The 17,569-nt window shown below is 35.8% G+C and overlaps 1 protein-coding gene across 2 annotated transcripts; it reads right to left on the bottom strand.

Moving 5' to 3' along the window:
• Positions 1 to 1,031: 1,031 nt before the first annotated feature.
• On the bottom strand, positions 1,032 to 8,958 carry LOC131079271 (uncharacterized). 2 transcript variants are annotated; one of them, XM_058017180.2, is made up of 8 exons: positions 8,631 to 8,958; positions 3,218 to 3,481; positions 2,996 to 3,067; positions 2,854 to 2,892; positions 2,429 to 2,539; positions 2,209 to 2,306; positions 1,829 to 1,940; positions 1,032 to 1,730 (listed from the first exon to the last, which is right to left on the bottom strand). In XM_058017180.2, the coding sequence occupies exons 1-8, from the start codon at positions 8,793 to 8,795 to the stop codon at positions 1,452 to 1,454; spliced, it is 1,140 nt and encodes a 379-aa protein (XP_057873163.2). In that variant the 5' UTR covers positions 8,796 to 8,958; the 3' UTR covers positions 1,032 to 1,451. The 2 variants fall into 2 exon arrangements, with proteins under 2 accessions (XP_057873163.2, XP_057873164.2); XM_058017181.2 differs by having other exon boundaries at positions 8,586 to 8,723.
• Positions 8,959 to 17,569: the final 8,611 nt, after the last annotated feature.

Raw genomic sequence — 17,569 nt, 5'->3', positions numbered from 1 at the left:
AAAGCTCTTCAATGCATGGCTTCCCAATATTTGTGCTATTCGAACAGCTGTTATGGAGCCAAACCAAGATGAATTTGGAGTACTTTACAATACAAATACCGATTGGCAATTTTCCTAACCCAACTTCTTCATTGTGTAGATCAGATTCCTTCCTGTTGTTTACCTTTGCCAATGCAGATAATCGTTTTCCTCCACCTAAACCATTCTGAGATGTATCGATTTTCTCCCAGTTGTTACTTTTAAGATGTATATGTGGAAAACGTTTTATGCGTGCTGATTATAATCTTTGCTTAATCATGTTCTACGGTTTACAATAATTATCTAGTTTTAAATGATATATGCAAGCTCTTAGATTATTTACAGAGACCTTTAAATTGTCTTTCTTTTACATGTCCTTTTGAGATATCAACTTTCTGAACTTATCTAGCAAATACTACAATATAAATGTGCAATGTACAATTGGTGGAACCACCAGAAGGCAGCGGCCTACCAACCTCCTGATCTTATCTAGCAAAAACTTTCCGATCTTTACATTTGCCATAACCTTTGAACTAGTCTTGTAATTTTTTATAAATATGCCAACTTTTGTGCATGAGATTGGAGATATATAAAGCTTCTAATTCAAAACTCCAAATCAAGGAAAAACCTGAATATGGATCTTCAACCTAAAGCATTTGTTCTGTTATTCCCTTTCTACCATCTAGCTCTTTGTCCTTATAAAAGGTACATCAAATTTGACATCCTACCTCACTTGAATTTATAAATACTGTAATTTGCAAGTCAGTTTAGCAGCATAATATCCGTTCAGTCTCTTTATGTTTTAGTTTTCACCCCCCATACTAATCTGAATCACTAATATCTAGAATGAATGATTGCAGAAAATGTGCTGTTCCAGAAACTCAATTCAATGATTTTGTACTCCTTTACCCTTATTAAATAAATATTTGTTACTTTGCCCCACAAAACTGCGGACATCCATACTGAATGCATCGATGTCCATGCTCAATATTAAAACCCAACATGATCAAGAATTCATAAATCTTGCTTTCTCCAATGAGCAAGAATTTGACAAGAAATGTCAAAAAAGAGGCATACAAAGATAATAAATTATCAGACTCAACCCAGCATAACTTTCAATTCAAGGGTTTCCTCACAGTTTGATTACGCTATGCTACTAGTTCCAGCTCTGTAGGGATTTTTTTGCTCCCAGGCTTGAATTTCAAAATAAATATCCAAAGATTCTTTCCCCGCATGAATATTCATTTTCAGTACTCTAAACATTTCTCAACTATTATGTCATTCCTACATCTTTGCACTATTGCCATTGTCTTACTTGCTTGATGAAATAATATTTCATCAAAACTGAAACTAACTTAACCACTTGATAGCTCTTTCAAAACTCAAAAACAAGGTGGAGATTTGACAACTTCTCCACTAACTTGCAAAAATAATTACTGAGCTGAACTTCGAATAGAACACTCTGCATTTGCAAATTCTGGAGTTGGAAGCCCAAGACTCTGCATTTGCCCAGAAGCCCACAGCCAGCTCTCTGGCTCAACCTCCCCACCAAGTGCACGCACGACAGCTCCACCAGTACAGCAGCCTATTTTGCAGCAATCTGCTAATGGCAAGCCTTTTATCATTCCATAAAGAAAACCACTTGCAAATAAATCCCCAGCACCGGTAGTATCAATGACATTTGTACCCTCAATCGCCAGAACTCGAGCAGTCTGTAGCAAGATAGCCATAAATATCATAAAAGAAGCAAAAACGATCCAGTCACGCATAAGTTACAACTATCAGCATATTTTGCACGAGCTATAATAACCTCATTTCCATGTCGAGCAATGCAACCCTTGGGACCAAGCATTACTACAGCCCAAGAGCAATATTTTCCCAAAAGTGCCAAAGCAGACTCAGCATCTCTGTCAGGCTCATCCCTGCAAACACAAATAAATTTATATGTACCATGAGAATAACAGCGTGCTTGACATCCATGAGTCATTCATAGATGTCCATATTCAATAAGTTGAGTCATCCATTTTCAGTGTTAATACTTTACTTCGTACTCATTAATTTGGTCAGCAAGTGTTTGGGTTATGATCACTCACTAGTAGCAAATAAAACCCACAAGACCACACACAGTTATGTCCCGTAATAGCACAAGCGATATGTTTCATGCAACAAGAACAATATAGAGCCATTTACCTCATCAATTCTCTTGCTTCATCTTCATTAGCAAAACAAAGATCTATCTGCCCAGACTTCAACAAATCTAGCAGTTGTGGTCTAAAGTTCCGAACCACCTGCCCATAAGCAACCAAATATTTATTAATGTAAAACTGCAATATTTGAAATGACTGCTACACGTATTCCATTAAAGAAACAAATATTAGGATAATAAGAACACATTCAAGGTTATTGGCACCTCAAAACTGGCTAAATCCATTGACACAAATGCACCCGCCTGCTTTGCCAAACAAACAGATTTCTCCACCAACTCTTGCCCATAGAATCCATATCCATTGAGCACAACCCACTAGGAACAAACAACGCGCAAGTCATTCCAGTGCTATTTGATTGAAGTCACAATCTTTGACATATGAAAATTCTAAACAAATATGTATCATGTCAAATCCCAAGTGTCAGTCTATAGTGTGTCAATTTATAGTCACTTCCAACTGGACTATCCTATTGTGACATTTAGCTCAACAGAAGGTCCTAAGCTTAAATTGTAAGATCTATATATAGCTTAGAAGAAATAATAAAATTATAAATGATAAATCCATCAAAAATCAAGCATGTCCACTAAAAGCTTTGTGAAGAATCGTTTTGCTTGAATGATTATAGTACCTTAGATCCTCTAAAATCATCAGCATTTAACTCGTTAGTCTGCACAAGATGATCAACAACATTAACTAGATAAGCTTCAACATGAAACAACCACATGAATATGCTTGGACCAATATCTATTTAAGAAACAAGCATAATGTACCTGGAGTCTCACTGCATCAGACAGGCATGTACGCATTGTGCGGTTGCCTTTAGCATCTACCAGGCATGCACACTGTTGTATCAATGAGAAAATGATTCTCATTGCAAAAAATCATCCTTGAATATATGAAAAATATTTAAATGCTTCAATACGTCAAAGGTAAATCTAACATGCTCTTTGAGGAAAAAAGCAAATGCAACTAAAAAGATTGCAATAGTGAACCTGTCCTGTGGGCCCTGTTTTGATTCTTAACCGTGAAAGATTGACCCCTGATGTCTCCATGTTTTTTACAAACATCTGTCCTTGGTCATCATCACCACATGCCCCCACTATGGCACAAGAAATCCCAAAGCCTGCCGCCAGGCCTCGAATGGTGTTTGCAACGCTACCACCAGCAATTGTTCTAATTGGAGAGATATTTTCTGAATATGGAAGCATATGCATACTCACTTCAGCTAATATATGCTCCAGCTCCTCCACTGTCACCTGTTTCCAGCAAATATATCAAATGGGATTTTGGTTCGCCAAATCAATAACAGAAAAGGTTCCATTCTTGCAAGTGCTATCCCTATGGTTCCGTCTATGAAACATCATATTTTGTTTCAACATTTTCTCAATAATGACCTTTACAAAAGTTATAGAAACTACAATTCAAAATTACATCATATTCTTGCCTATATGGTATTTTGTAGTTAAAAGAAATTAATATATTTGTAACACAAATGGAATAAATATTGAAAGCATCAACACCAATCTTATTTCTCAGATGGTACACAAGGTATTTTTTAATGACAAGTACATGAACATGATGAGTTTAACTTTAAACCATGATGAGAGAATGGGTGAAAGTATTGAACTAGGAAATGGACTCCATATTGATTCCTTAATAAGAATAGATAGAGTTGTTCTATTTGATGCAACCAAAGCAACATGGGTATTGAAAGTTAGAACTTAGAAAGATGGACTGCAAGTCTCCTCTCCCTTGCTTCGATGGGATTAAATAACTAAAGAGAACCTTGAAAGGGGATCCAACGGTTATTGGATGGAGCTCTAAATGTCCTTTACGTTTTCATTAAGCAAAATTCTGACAGCTGCTTCAAGCAAAACTATTTGTGCCTTGCTGAAGGGCCGTCCAGCACTCCAAGGACTGCGAGGCAAATTTATGAATGTTCTTTTGTGAGAAACTCTAGCCAACAAGGGACCGCATGCAAGGCATATCTTGCATGTGAAATACTTGGCCAACCCTACCAAGATACTTCAAGCTACACTATTTATACCTTCACCTAAGGGCAGTCCAGCACTTCAAGGACTGTGAGGTAAATATATGAATGTTCATTTTTAAGAAATCCTAACCAACAAGGGAACACATGGAAGGCATGTCTTGCATGAGAATTTCTTGGCCAACGCTACCAAGATACGCTTAAGGCAGTCTCGAACCAATGCAAGACAAAACAATGCCATAATCGTCAAAATACAAACTTGGAAAGAAAATGGATGACATTGTTTCCCAAAAGATAGAAACTTAAATGATTAAACTTTTAAATTGAAATGTTATTTTGAGCAAAATATGTTTCATTAATAACTTGGCAAATTTTGTACAGCACATCTTATATCAATGAAAATGTTCCTATTTCTCAGCCAACATTGCAGGTCAGGGATGGAGAGGGAGGCAGGAGGCAGTGGGGGTTGGAGGAGAGAGAGAGAGAGAGAGAGGCACAGTTATCGATACTGAAAATGTTAATCAATGCAAGAGAACAAGAGCACGATTGTCAATGAAAATATGCACATTTCCCAGCCAACATTGCAGCGGGAGTGAAATTCAACTTAGTGGATTAAGTATGAATCTGTCTCTTGGTATGTAAACGACTGCCAATGGTCAGTCACAAATTGCTTCCCTTAACAATAGAATTCCCAAAAGAAAGACAAGTGCAAAAAATGGAAAAAAATTAAAATAAAGAGTTACCCAGGCAGAGCAAGAAACAAAAAAATCTTAGAATTTTTGCATTCCGATCTGTAAATAAGCTGTTTACCAAATGGCAAATGTTGCTAAATTTGTTTTGCAGATACTTTCCCCCAGATGTTTCAACTCTGTCCTCTTAACTTCCGGGAAGTCCATTCAGGTGTCTTTACTTTTATTCTCAGTTTATTTATTTCCACTTTATTGTGTACTTAGCAAGCTTCTATATCCAATTTAATGAATCAATGGATCCAATTTCTGCATAATACATTATTTGAAATTTGAAGTCTCACTTAAAATTCTTCTAAGCTTTCCCAGATCCAAAAACTCATTTCATCGATTTAATTGATCTTTGAAAACTGGTTTTGGTTATAAATTTAAAGTTCTCGAATTTAAACCTTTTGACTTTTGCTTTCCCAGACACAAAATTGTAGCGGCTCTGTTTAATAACTTGGTTGATCCAGATTCTCTGAGATTTTTGCTGTTGCAGCTAGATTACTTTTCTCTGAATTCCCAAATCATCAAAGTTACAAAATCAGATTTAAAATATTTCATGTCCACTTGTGGCAAATCAATTGTGGCAATTGATGTATCCTCTGTTATCTAGGCACGTGTCCTGGGGGGACCAGGTTGTTGGACAAGAATGAAAAAGATAAAAGCTTGGATTTGAAATGAGGTTCAAAGCCCAATGTTAATCTTTTTTGGCTTCCGAATTCTTTCATAAGGCCTTAGGATATTTTGTCTGCTATACTTTTCTCTGAAACCTTAGATCTGCCAATACTACTGAATCAGGTTTAATGCATTTATATTTAATCATTTTTTTTTTACAGAACTAATGACACGCTTGCTTTTTGCACATACACCCAGATTGCAATACCTCGCATGAGATTAAGCAAGTGATGGATCTCAAAAGCAAGCAAGATCACACCATGTAACCAGATGCTTTAAACTGTAGCAAGAATGAGATAGCAAGGAGATTAAATAGTTAGGCATTAGAGTAGCAGATTAAGTAGATTAGAAGACTATTATTATCTAATTGACCAAACAAATCAAAGTGAGTTTCAGAATATAAATCCCCGTGAGAAAGCCAAAAAAAGAGGTCATATTTTTTACTTATGCAAATCTGGTTTTCGTGGAACCTTAATGTCACTTGTGCACTTATCTGTGGTTTTGCAACATTTGAGACATCTTTCTAGTTGCTTTTCCTTACACGATTGCACAAGCTATGTGTAAGGTTGTGTTGAGCCAATCAGCGCATAGCTTGGTTTGAGGAGTTGTGAAACTCAGAGACCGATGTTGCAAAAGATTAATGGCAATCTCACACTCCTTTTTCCTCAGTGTTAATTTAGAAGTGGAATAGACTTTAAGTACTGATTTTATTGAATATTTTTCAACAGGTTTCATTGTAAACATAGCAATCTGACTCAAGCAGTTTAATCTCATGCATGGCGATTATTGATAAAAGGAACGAACCATGATCTTTGAAGTGTGAGTAATGTGATTAACCCATTAACTAGACAATGAACAACCAACAAGCCCCTTGTGTGCTGAATCATAACTCTCCCTAGTAAAGCTATCTCAAAAGCCTAGACCAAGTAACTGAAGCCTTGGAAAATTTATTTCCTTTCAAAAGAGTGTTGGTATACACTTAAGTTGCTGTGTCAAAGCACACATCAACACAACTCCACACCATCAATGATTAGAAACAAAAACATCAAGTTGGGCGTCCAATTTTAAGGCAAAGGATGTTTGCACTTTTCTAGGTTCAAGCCAAATGTCAATTTGGTATATTAGAACTCTCATGGAACCCTGAGATAAGGTTTCTTACCATTTACCTTATATATTGCTCAGACAATATAACCCTAAGTATATAAGATATTTTGTGGAACCCCACAAGAATTCAATTCCATTTACCTGAAATATTGGTCAAATTGTGTAACCCTTGGTGTATGAGACCGCTCGTGGAAGCCCACATTGGGATTCCTTTCCATTTACCCAAGGCACTGTCCAATTGCATACCCTTCGGTTTCAATTGCATGACCAAGCTGGGGTGTTAAACTAAACCTTGCAAATCCACCCATACCAAGGGTACAGACCCAGGCAAGGCACATATTGCAAATTTCTGCATTATACAGAGGCAACAAAAAGACCAATGCTCGACTCTTCAATGCACACAAATAATACTTACCCATTTTTCTAGTAGCTGCTTTCCTGAATGGGCAACACTAAAAGGAGCTTTAACCATCAAAAGCCCACAAAACAGAGGCACCATGCCTGGTTTTTCCCGTGAGTATCAAGTTCTAACTTCTAAGTAATGTAGGCTCAATTGTATACAATAGGCAGAACTAATGAAACCCGTGTAAGAAAGCCTATAATCTCAGCAATCAAATAATTCTACTTACCTTTCCATGAAAATCCAGAGACCATTTTCTGCTCTCCAAGGGTTTTCACAAACTGAAACTAATGAAAAATCAAGAATGATATATGGCAAAAGCTTTTACACAATTCACATTTTTTATTGTTTTAGATCAATTTCAAAAAATACCCATTTCTAATTAAATGAGACTTTGGTAGCTTAGATGTCAAAACTTAAAACAACCAAGTAATATCATTTTAATTAGCATACATCAACTATAAATTCCCAAATTCTCAGGAGAATACGTATTAAAAACAACAAAACCCATCCAATATCATCAAATACCCATTCTTTCTACAGTGAGTCTGAACAAACAAAAAGAAAGGCTCATGTTAATCAAAGCTAAATCCACGGCATCAATCCTCTTTCTGACCAGTATTAACATGTATATAGGCAGGCGCTTATGGTTCTGGAGGTTCACTTGCCTCTTTATTATTTCCAACGTGAATGTTGGTCTAAAAGTTGAAGATTCAATAAACTACAGTCGCGTATCTTTCATCCACAATACTATCTACCTCCATGTAAAGAAAGATTTTTGGGAACCCCATCAATGAAAACAACAAATGCCATCCAATTTTATCAATTTTTACAAACTTCATCTAATGTTGTGATCCTTTATCAAAAAAGACTCTGACTAACCAAGTAGAAAAACAATACAACAACAGCCATTTTCATTAGATTACATCAATCTATGCAATAACCACTATAAAACGAAAAAAATAATCTAAAAGAACCCAAATAGTAGAAACGAACGAACACTGTACAATTACAGTGATTTAGATTAAATCAAATAATTACTCATCCTTAATGCAATAATACTACAAGAACCCGCATAGAAAACAAACCCAATAACGGTCGTTTCAGTTATTTGCAGACTCTAAAAGATAACTAAACTCTTCCGAATCCATATGCTCAAATTGCACAGAATACCCAATCTTTCTACATAAAACTCTGGCAAGCCACTTAGAAATGCAATCCGAAGAGACATTTCCATTACTGCACATTAATCCAAGCAAAACCAACTATAAACAACACAGGACTCTTAAGGAATCCATTTAACAAAAACAGAAAACATCACCCAACCCAACAAAAGCCATTTTCGTCAGTTCACGTCAACTAAGCAACACTCACATTGAAGCAAACAAGACTACTAAAACCCATTGCAAATCTCAACACACCATCAAAACGCTAATGATTGAGGTAAATCTAATCCATACCCATTATTCTTATCAGATGAAAATAGATTGCAGAGAATAACATACTCTCTGAGAGCCACCTCGCTCTCCTGGAATGGAATCTAGCAAGGTCCAGTCTACCCTGGCAACATGATCCACCAGAGCTACGGGCTGAAGCCCCAAAATTGTAGGACAGTTGTATCCCTGTGTGAGGGCAGGGGTAGAGCAAGAAAGGTCATGATCTACACCCATTTGCCAGGAATACAGGAGGAGGGGGAGGATTTCACTAATGGGCCTCTTTGCCTTCTTATACTTACTCCTAGACACTTTAACCAACAGGCAAAATCAGGTGACACCGTCTAGGTAATTGGGGTTTTCATAATTTGACTCAAAAGTCATTTAAGTGGCCGAAGAATTACGTATATCCAGGACTAAGTTCGCTTTCGAGACCTCAGTCCATTCCATATATTTTATTTGTTATTTTTGTGTAATCTTCGATCAATCAGATTTTTGAGCCGATAGGCTCTTAGTATGGGATTTTTGTGCCGGTTAATAGTATGTAGGTTATTATCATTTATTCTTTGTTGGGTACATTTTGAGGTGGGGTGGAAAAGGGAAGGCAAGTAGTTGTATTTAATTGATTTGATGTTTGTGTTAGGTACACTCGCTATTTATCGTAATATTGTGTTTAATATCGAGTTTATTATGGAAGTGAAGTTGTATTTTCTCGGTTTGTGTATTCTTTTCTGGTTTTCCTTAGTTAGCAAATCCTTTTGTGGAGGCGGGTATTGTTATCGACGGCACATTTTTATGGAGTTGGGTATTCACCCAAAAAAATCTTCACAGAAAAACAGGGCTTCCCTTCATTCTTCTTAGCGTCTCTGTTCATTGCAGCAGAAGGAGTTTGCTACTGTTGTCAGCCACATCACAACCGAAACTACATGTAAGATCTAAAAGCTCTAGGTTAACTTTTTGTTTTGGGATTTTTATTGCCAGGCAATTATTTCTTCAGTTTTTGTTTTGAAATTTGATTGAAACCCTAGATTTGCTATCTAGAGTGGTTTTGTCATGAACCCTGGCTTAAAAGCAACTTTATTTTGCTTCGTGTTCTTGGCTTTAGGTGGATTTATCTTCGTGAATTTGTTGTAACGATATCAAAAGAGATGGGTTGGATATTTTGTTTCGTGTTTTTGGCTTTGGGTGGATTTATCTTCGTGAATTTGTTGTAACAATATCAGAAGAGATGGGTTGGAGAGCAAATTGAAATTTAAATAGATTTATGGGAATGCATAACCTCTTTTCTTAAAGCTACCGAAGCCTTTCGGAATCTGCCTCTTCCACATAGTTTTGACTTTTAAGTCATGGGTTCATTTGAATGCTCAAATAGTTCATTGCCATCTGAATAGTTTTCTAAAAAAGGTAAACTTTTAAAAAACTTGATGGTGGAATAAGAGGGGATTTCTATTGAGGGTTTTTTTTTTTTTGTAAAGTTGAAATACCTGAGGTGGCCTTTGTTACAGTTTATTTTTTATACTCCTGATATTACATTCGTTCTGATTTCTCTTCACATATATAGGATTGTATTGCACAATGATAGGATTTCGAATGTTAAATTATTAAAGAAAAACTTAGAGTCATGGCCACCTCAGCAGAAAGTAACATTAGACTGGGGATGTTTATTTGTTGAATTTGTAATTGAAGTTTTGCACTACAGGAATCTTCCAAGAAATATTTAGTCTAGTTTTGTTCCAAAGGGTCTTCGGCATCTTGCAAATTTGGATAAACTTTTATCACCCCTCTTTCTCTCTAAAATGTACACACACATATGCATACTCACTCTGTTGCATTTGAATAGTTACATCTGGAATGTGGATCAGTATATGATATTGTCATCTCCAATCATAGTATGAATGATTTTTTGAATGATCAAATTTCCTGTTGTTTTCTAGGGTGCTTCATTCCAACGATCTTTCTAGTAAACTTCCCCTACAATCCTTGAGATAGTGTATGTGTCTATCAACTTTTCACATCTATTCATCAACCCCTATCGATGATGTATACATGTTATCTAATGCAGCACCAACATTATTGGCTTATATATTTATCTCTAATCTCGTATCTGTGGCTCTAAGAGAATCAAGCGAAATACTTTTGGTTAGCACAATCATTGTTGTCCTTCCATTTACAGCCATTTATCTTCTATTTGATTTATTGGACTGATACTTGAAACTTATGCTAATTTACTAAATAGCACAGACTTGTAAGTAGCTATGAACATCTGTTAAAAATATTTAAGTTATAATGTCATAAAACATAAATGGTTTCCACTGTCTAAAGAATCATGCTCATGCTGGTTGCAGTTGGGCATCTAGCAATGATTTGAATGGCATAATACCATGTAATGCTCAAATTATTGAATTTTCATTTTTATTTATTTTCTAGTTTTTACGCTTGGATGTGTCGAGTAAGGTTTCTCTTGTATAGCTTACCATGATTAAATCCTGTTAAAAACTACCAAATTTATGTGTTGATAGTGCAAACTAAATTTGTGATTCCTGTACTCTGTGATTTAAGTGTTGCGAACACAATTCTAAGAATTTATGCAATGTTTGTTTTTTGGCCAATCATGTGTTCCTAAGGAAGGATCCTAACCTGGTTATCAGATTTTTTATGAATAGTATATATATACATATATGTGTGTACACACACACACACACACACACACACACACACATATATATGTATACATATATGTATACATATACATATATATATACATATATATATATATATACATATATATACACACACACACACAAATATATATGTGTGTGTGTATACATATACATATATACATATATACATATATATGCATACATATACATATATATACATATATATATGTATGTATGTATATGTATACATATATATGTATGTATATATGTATATTATATACATATATATGTGTATATGTATGTATATGTATATATGTATATGGATATATGTATATGTAGTGTCATAAAATTGTGACCCTACCAATTTTTGACTGCATTAGGGTCCTCATGCATGTGAGATCGAATCCTTTATCCTGGTCGGAGAATAGAGATTGCTCAACCCTCAGAAATAGCTACTTTTATTGGCCTCTGCATCACCCCATCCACACTATGCCCTGGAGAAAGGGGTAGGACAAGGGCATGGGGTCATTGTCCCACCTTGGACAGGGGCATGGCACCCCTGTCCCTGCCCTATTTTGGGGTAGGACCTTTCCTAGGGTTGCATTGTTGGTTGTGCATTGGGCTGGAAACTCCCCCAATGTCAGCCTGTGACAAAAATCCAGTGACATGTATTTAAGGGGTATTCGTCCTCTCATTTGCATAAGGTGGATTTTTTATAAGGTCATGTTACATAAGAGATCAAGCATTCAAGAGCATTCAAACATTCAAGCATTCTTTTCCAACATTGAACATTCTCAAGTCTCCCTTCAAGGCTAGGTGTTGCATTCAAGTCAAGGATTCAACCATTGAAGAGGAGATTGATTCCAACATTCAATTCCACACAAGCACTTCTATCAACATTGCTATCACAACCTCCCTTGAGGTGATTTACAGTTCAATCTTTTATTTGCAGCTACTTCCAAGTACTTTCTTTCATTACTTGGTTAATTCCAAAACTGGGGTTTGACCTAAAGGCAAACCCCCAATCCCAACCCATTTTCCCTCTCTTTTATGTGTAAGTTACAAGTGTGCAGCTGTACTTTCAGATTCGGGCTCCATTTACAGAGGCGGAAAAACCATTTTCGATTCGCGGATTTTTCGAAGGACTGTGTACGTTCTCACCACAGTCCAAGCAACTTTTCCTCAAAATTGCAGGGCAACTTCGTCTCAACATATTTCTGCCAAATCTAGGTGTACAGTGTCATCCCATATTCTGATCTCAAGTTATAATCAGTTCTTTGTCACTTTTGCACTACATAATTCAATCAATTCCTTTCCATTTCAAATAAGGAAGAGGGGATCAACTTATCATTCCTATTTCATTTAGAATTCAATCTATCATCTTCTTGTGGAGAGATTGAATCTAGTGAATCCTCCTCTCCTCTTCCAAATGTAATTTGGTGAAAAGTGTTTGAAGGGTAATCAATACTGAAACTCTCATCTCTCCTTGAGGGAAAGGGTAGTTTTCCTCCTAATCTCATCGTTCACTGTTTTTCCCACATTACATTTTGGTGAACTCGATGTCTTGCATGCTTTCTTTTGAACAAAATTGCATATTTTTCATTTGCAAGTTTAAATTTTCTACAAACTTAGTGGTTGAATCATTCCAAACCCTAGAATTTAAAAATTAAAATTGAACTTGTGATTTGTAAAAATTGTTTGTGGTTATCTTAGATCTGAAAATTGTTTTGTTTATCAAATTCAATTTCCTCATTGTCTTGTTCAATTTACAAATCAAATTTACAAAATTAAGAGGTTACTTGTTAAAACCCTAATTTTCAAAAATCACCTTGGACTTGTGCGAAAATTGGATTTACTTTTAATTTTCAGATCACTGATTGTTCTTAGACTTTTTTTCATTCCTACAATTCAAATTTTCAATTTCCCTCCTTTTTCCCAAAATTCAAATTTCAAAATTAAGTGGTTAGGTCATAAAACCCTACTTTTCAAAATTAATTGGATTTTGTGTAAATTTGAAATCAATTTCATTCCAATTCAGATTTCTAAACATTTTCCAAGGTGTCCCTATCCATTAGGTTTGACCTCTTTCAAATTTGCAATTCAATTCCTCTTTTTCTTCAAAACCCTAATAGGGTCTTATTTTTACATTTGTGCCTTCATTTTGTTCATCTAGAGGTCATAAAATTCATCAATTTTTTGGGGTTAGCTTTGAAATTATTGTAATATTCATCCCTGAAAATTTTCAAAAAAGGTTGGTCGAACCATGTGCGTTCCTGCCACAGTCCTTGGCTTTTTTCCTGAAATTTTGGGAGACTGTTATGACTGTATTTAATTGCCTAAATCTAGAAGATTGGCTGATTCTGTCGATTTCTTATCCCTCTAGAATCAAAAATACCTCCAAAATTCAACATTTCAAATTTCAGGAAAAAAATTAAAATTTAAGAGGTTGATTATAGTCTTCCCTGATTTTAAAAATTCTGATTTTAAAATAAAGTGGTATTCCCTTGGCCCTAATTTTAAAATTCCAATTTCCTTTCATTTTTGGAAATTGTCTCATCTTCTTCACCCAACAAAGTCCAAAATTGTGTAATCATTATTTTTTGCAAGCTTTGTTCCAAAGTTCAAAATTCAAATTTTCCCTTTAGTGCATGAGATTTACCACTATTAGTCCTACCTATCCTATCCCCATTAGATGAAGCATTAGAATTAAGGCTTCCCAAGGTTTAATTATAGAGGAGATGGAGCCTAATATGGGTGACTTATTTAATGAGGATCATGTTAATTCTTCCCATCCTAATCATGTGCCTATTCACCCCATTGTCGAATCCCATGTTGAAGAAGAAGCTTTAACTAGGGTCTCTATAGATCAACTTTCCACATTGGACAATCAATTTGATAACTTTCAACAATGGATGTCCCAAGAATACCCTAATATTGAAGCTCTTCTATTAATTGAAGGCCTTAAGCGCATGATTCAAAGTGATAAGAATGGAATTGATATATTGTGTGGCATTGCACATATTGTTGATTCTAATGTCATGCCCATCAAGAGTTGTGTCGAAACCCTAGGTTGCTCACAACCTTCAACACAACTCAATCCTTCAATTCCTTTGATTACTTCTATGACTAGTATTCCTACTTTCACATCTAACATCATGGCCACTTCAACTCAAAAGGTCATCCCTACAACAAATGCTCATGGGGGAAATCCCTCTTCTTAATTCAATCCTCCATCTTTACCTATGTCTTCCATGAGTATTCCTATTATTCCTCAACCAATTAGTGTGACACAAGGGGGCAATTCCTTCAACAACTTTACTTCTCCTTTAAGTGTTCCTTTTCCTACCCAATCATCACCTATGCCTACTTATCATAATATCCCACCACCTTATTCTTAGTCCATGCCTTCTTTAAATAACATCACACCACATTCCAAATCACCTATGTCTAACATCAATTCTTCTACCAAAGTGACAATTAACAATATTTCTCAAACCATGTCTTCCTTACAACAACAAATTGCTTCTATGAGTCAATCCAAGTTTAGTGTGCCCACCTTTGATGTTGCGAGCCCACTCTCTCTTGATATTGTTAAAGTTGTGTCACCTAAACATTTTGAGATCCCTCAATTAGAACTCTATAATTTAAAAGGTGATTCTCTTACGCATGTCAAAACATTTCAAACCTTGTGTACTGATTTTGCTTCTGATTAAAGATTGAATGCAAAATTGTTTACAAGAACACTAAGAGATAAGGCCTTACAATGGTATTTCTCTTTGCATTCTTATTCTATCACTTCTTTTCAACAATTAGCAAATGCTTTCATCCAACAATTTCAAAACAACATTGGTCCTAAAATCACTTTGATTTTATTTAATGCATTGTAAACAAGGTGTTAAAGAAAAAGTGACCGATTTCATTGGTAGATATAAGCATTTGTGTACTCAAATTTATTTTCATGTACCTAATAATTATATTCAAAGAATTTTCATTTCTATTTTACAAAAAGATGTTGGGGAAAAGCTTCTTTTGTCTGAGTTTACTCCCTTTCTGCAGTTGTGCGCAACACTCCACAATTATCAACTGGTTGTGAGTCAAATGGAGCAATCTACTCCTATGGCTCTGAGTGATAAGGGGGAGTGTGTTCAACAACCATTTGCGAAGTTAAAACCAACAAAAAGTTTCATCAAGTTCAATGATACAATCAACAACCGCAATGTGAATGCTACAACAGGTGTGCCTTCTATTTCTATTTTTTTTCAAAGAGAAAGACAATTTACTTCCTTGAATGAATCTTTACATAGTATTATGTCTTAGTTGTTGCACATAAATGTTATCAAACTTCCTCCTATAAAACAAATTGATCCTGCAAAACTTGCATCTCCTTATTTTGATAACAATTCCTTTTGTCAATTTCATCGTCAGCCTGGTCATGATACTGAGAAATGTTTCACATTGAAGAATAAGATTCAAGACTTGATTGATAGCAATACTATATCTGTGGCAGGTGTGAATGATAAAGGGAATAAATTAGTCGCTCCTCCTAATCAAATTATTAAGATTTTCACTGATCACTTGCCTTCTCATACCTCTAACGTTATTGAGATTGTGCCTAATTCTTTCTCTTCTGAAGAATTCACCTCTATGGCTCCAAACTTGGTTAATATGGTACAAACACAAGATATGCCTAAGGATCCTTGTATTACATTTGACCTTAGCGAGACCATTAGAACACCTGATAGCCCTTTATACATAGTTGTGAAGGTTAAGGATATCCCTTGCCATGGTGCCCTGATTGATCCCTCTTGCATGGTCAATATCATAACTAAAGAGTATTTGTTCACTTTACGATCGCATAAACCACTATATGATGCTTCTAATTTAGTGGTGAAGATGTTTGATGGCTTCTCTTTTCCTACCGTTGGTTCTATCACCCTTCATGTTGAATTTCATAATAAATCCATACATGTTGACTTTGTTATCATACCTTCTTCTAAGCAGTTCCATGTGAAGTTGGGCTATCCTTGGCTATCTTTCATGAAGGTTATTGCTTCTCCAATCCATAAGTGTCTAAAATTACCTCACAATGGAGAAATCATAACCGTGAACCATATCTTATTTCATCCATCCAAAAGAAGCCCTAGTGTTCCTATTGATCTCTTTTGGCCTAAACAATTTCAATCTCTTCCATCAAGGAGCGATGCTCTTTTTCAATATTATAAAAAATGGAATAACCATATGATCTTATCCTTTAGTCGGCCTAGATCTCCAACACTTGACATTCCTATTATTCTTCAAGATGAGGTTCTTCCCCTCATGGATAGAACTAATCTCCCTCCTAAGGAAGATCATCAACCTATACCTATGGATGTGACTTTACCTTCTCTTAAGGAGAACAACAATATTCTTCCTAAGGTTAGACCTATACCTCCTCCAAATGATGGACTTGGTCTCCTTCCTACACTTATTATTCCTCATTTCTATGGCACAGTTCCACCTCCTTCCTCTTATCGAGAGAAGAGGCCTGCTTCTCCTATTGTTCAACCAAAAAGACCTCAACCTAAACCTTCCACTACCAAGGAGAGAAACATTCCTACTTCTTCAAATGTTCATCCTCCTTCTTAGCCTTCCAATAAGATCTCACAAAATCATTGTGCAAGAGAATGCTGATGAAGACATCGTGTTCGAGCTCGTGAAGTTATCCCTCAAAATACTCAATCTCCTCAATCTTTGACAGTTGACATGATTCCCTTTTCTCCTAAGAAAGATGTTCAACCTACATCTCCAAATCATAAGTTGCACAAAACATGTGATGGTTTTACTCCTATTCATGTTCTTGCTCCTCTTTATCTAAACTTTGATGAAGAAATGGGTGAAAATGTTATTCATAATGGCAATACAACTCCTAATGCTTCTGATAGTGAGTATGAATATGCTGATGTGGACAAGCATTTATCAACTGAATTTTCACAAACCCTAATCCTAGCTCCTAGAATCAAACAAAGTGACTTACCACATGAGAATAGTCCTTGTTTGGATCTTGTGATAGCTCCATCTATTGTGCTCGATGTCACTCCTCTGGCATGTTGCTCTCCTTCCCAAAATAGTGATCAACAAGATTGTGAGGTGGATGTCGTGCTATATTAGCAATATTAGCACTATAGATCCTCTCTCTCTCTCTCTCTCTCCTTTCTTTTGTGACCATTCTTCTATATGTATCCATGTTCTTCTATTATTCCTTTAATGTCTACGTGGGGATGATGCAAAGCATTGAGATCTTTTCTTGGTCTCTTTCATTTTGACTCAAAAAACATCCTCTCTTCCCTTTCTTCTAAGGTAGTGTCCTTCTTT

This window comes from Cryptomeria japonica, chromosome 4 (genome assembly GCF_030272615.1).
Source record: "Cryptomeria japonica chromosome 4, Sugi_1.0, whole genome shotgun sequence".
Taxonomy (NCBI): domain Eukaryota; kingdom Viridiplantae; phylum Streptophyta; class Pinopsida; order Cupressales; family Cupressaceae; genus Cryptomeria; species Cryptomeria japonica.
Note: the sequence above shows the minus strand (reverse complement) of the source record. Positions and strands in the feature narration are given on the sequence as shown.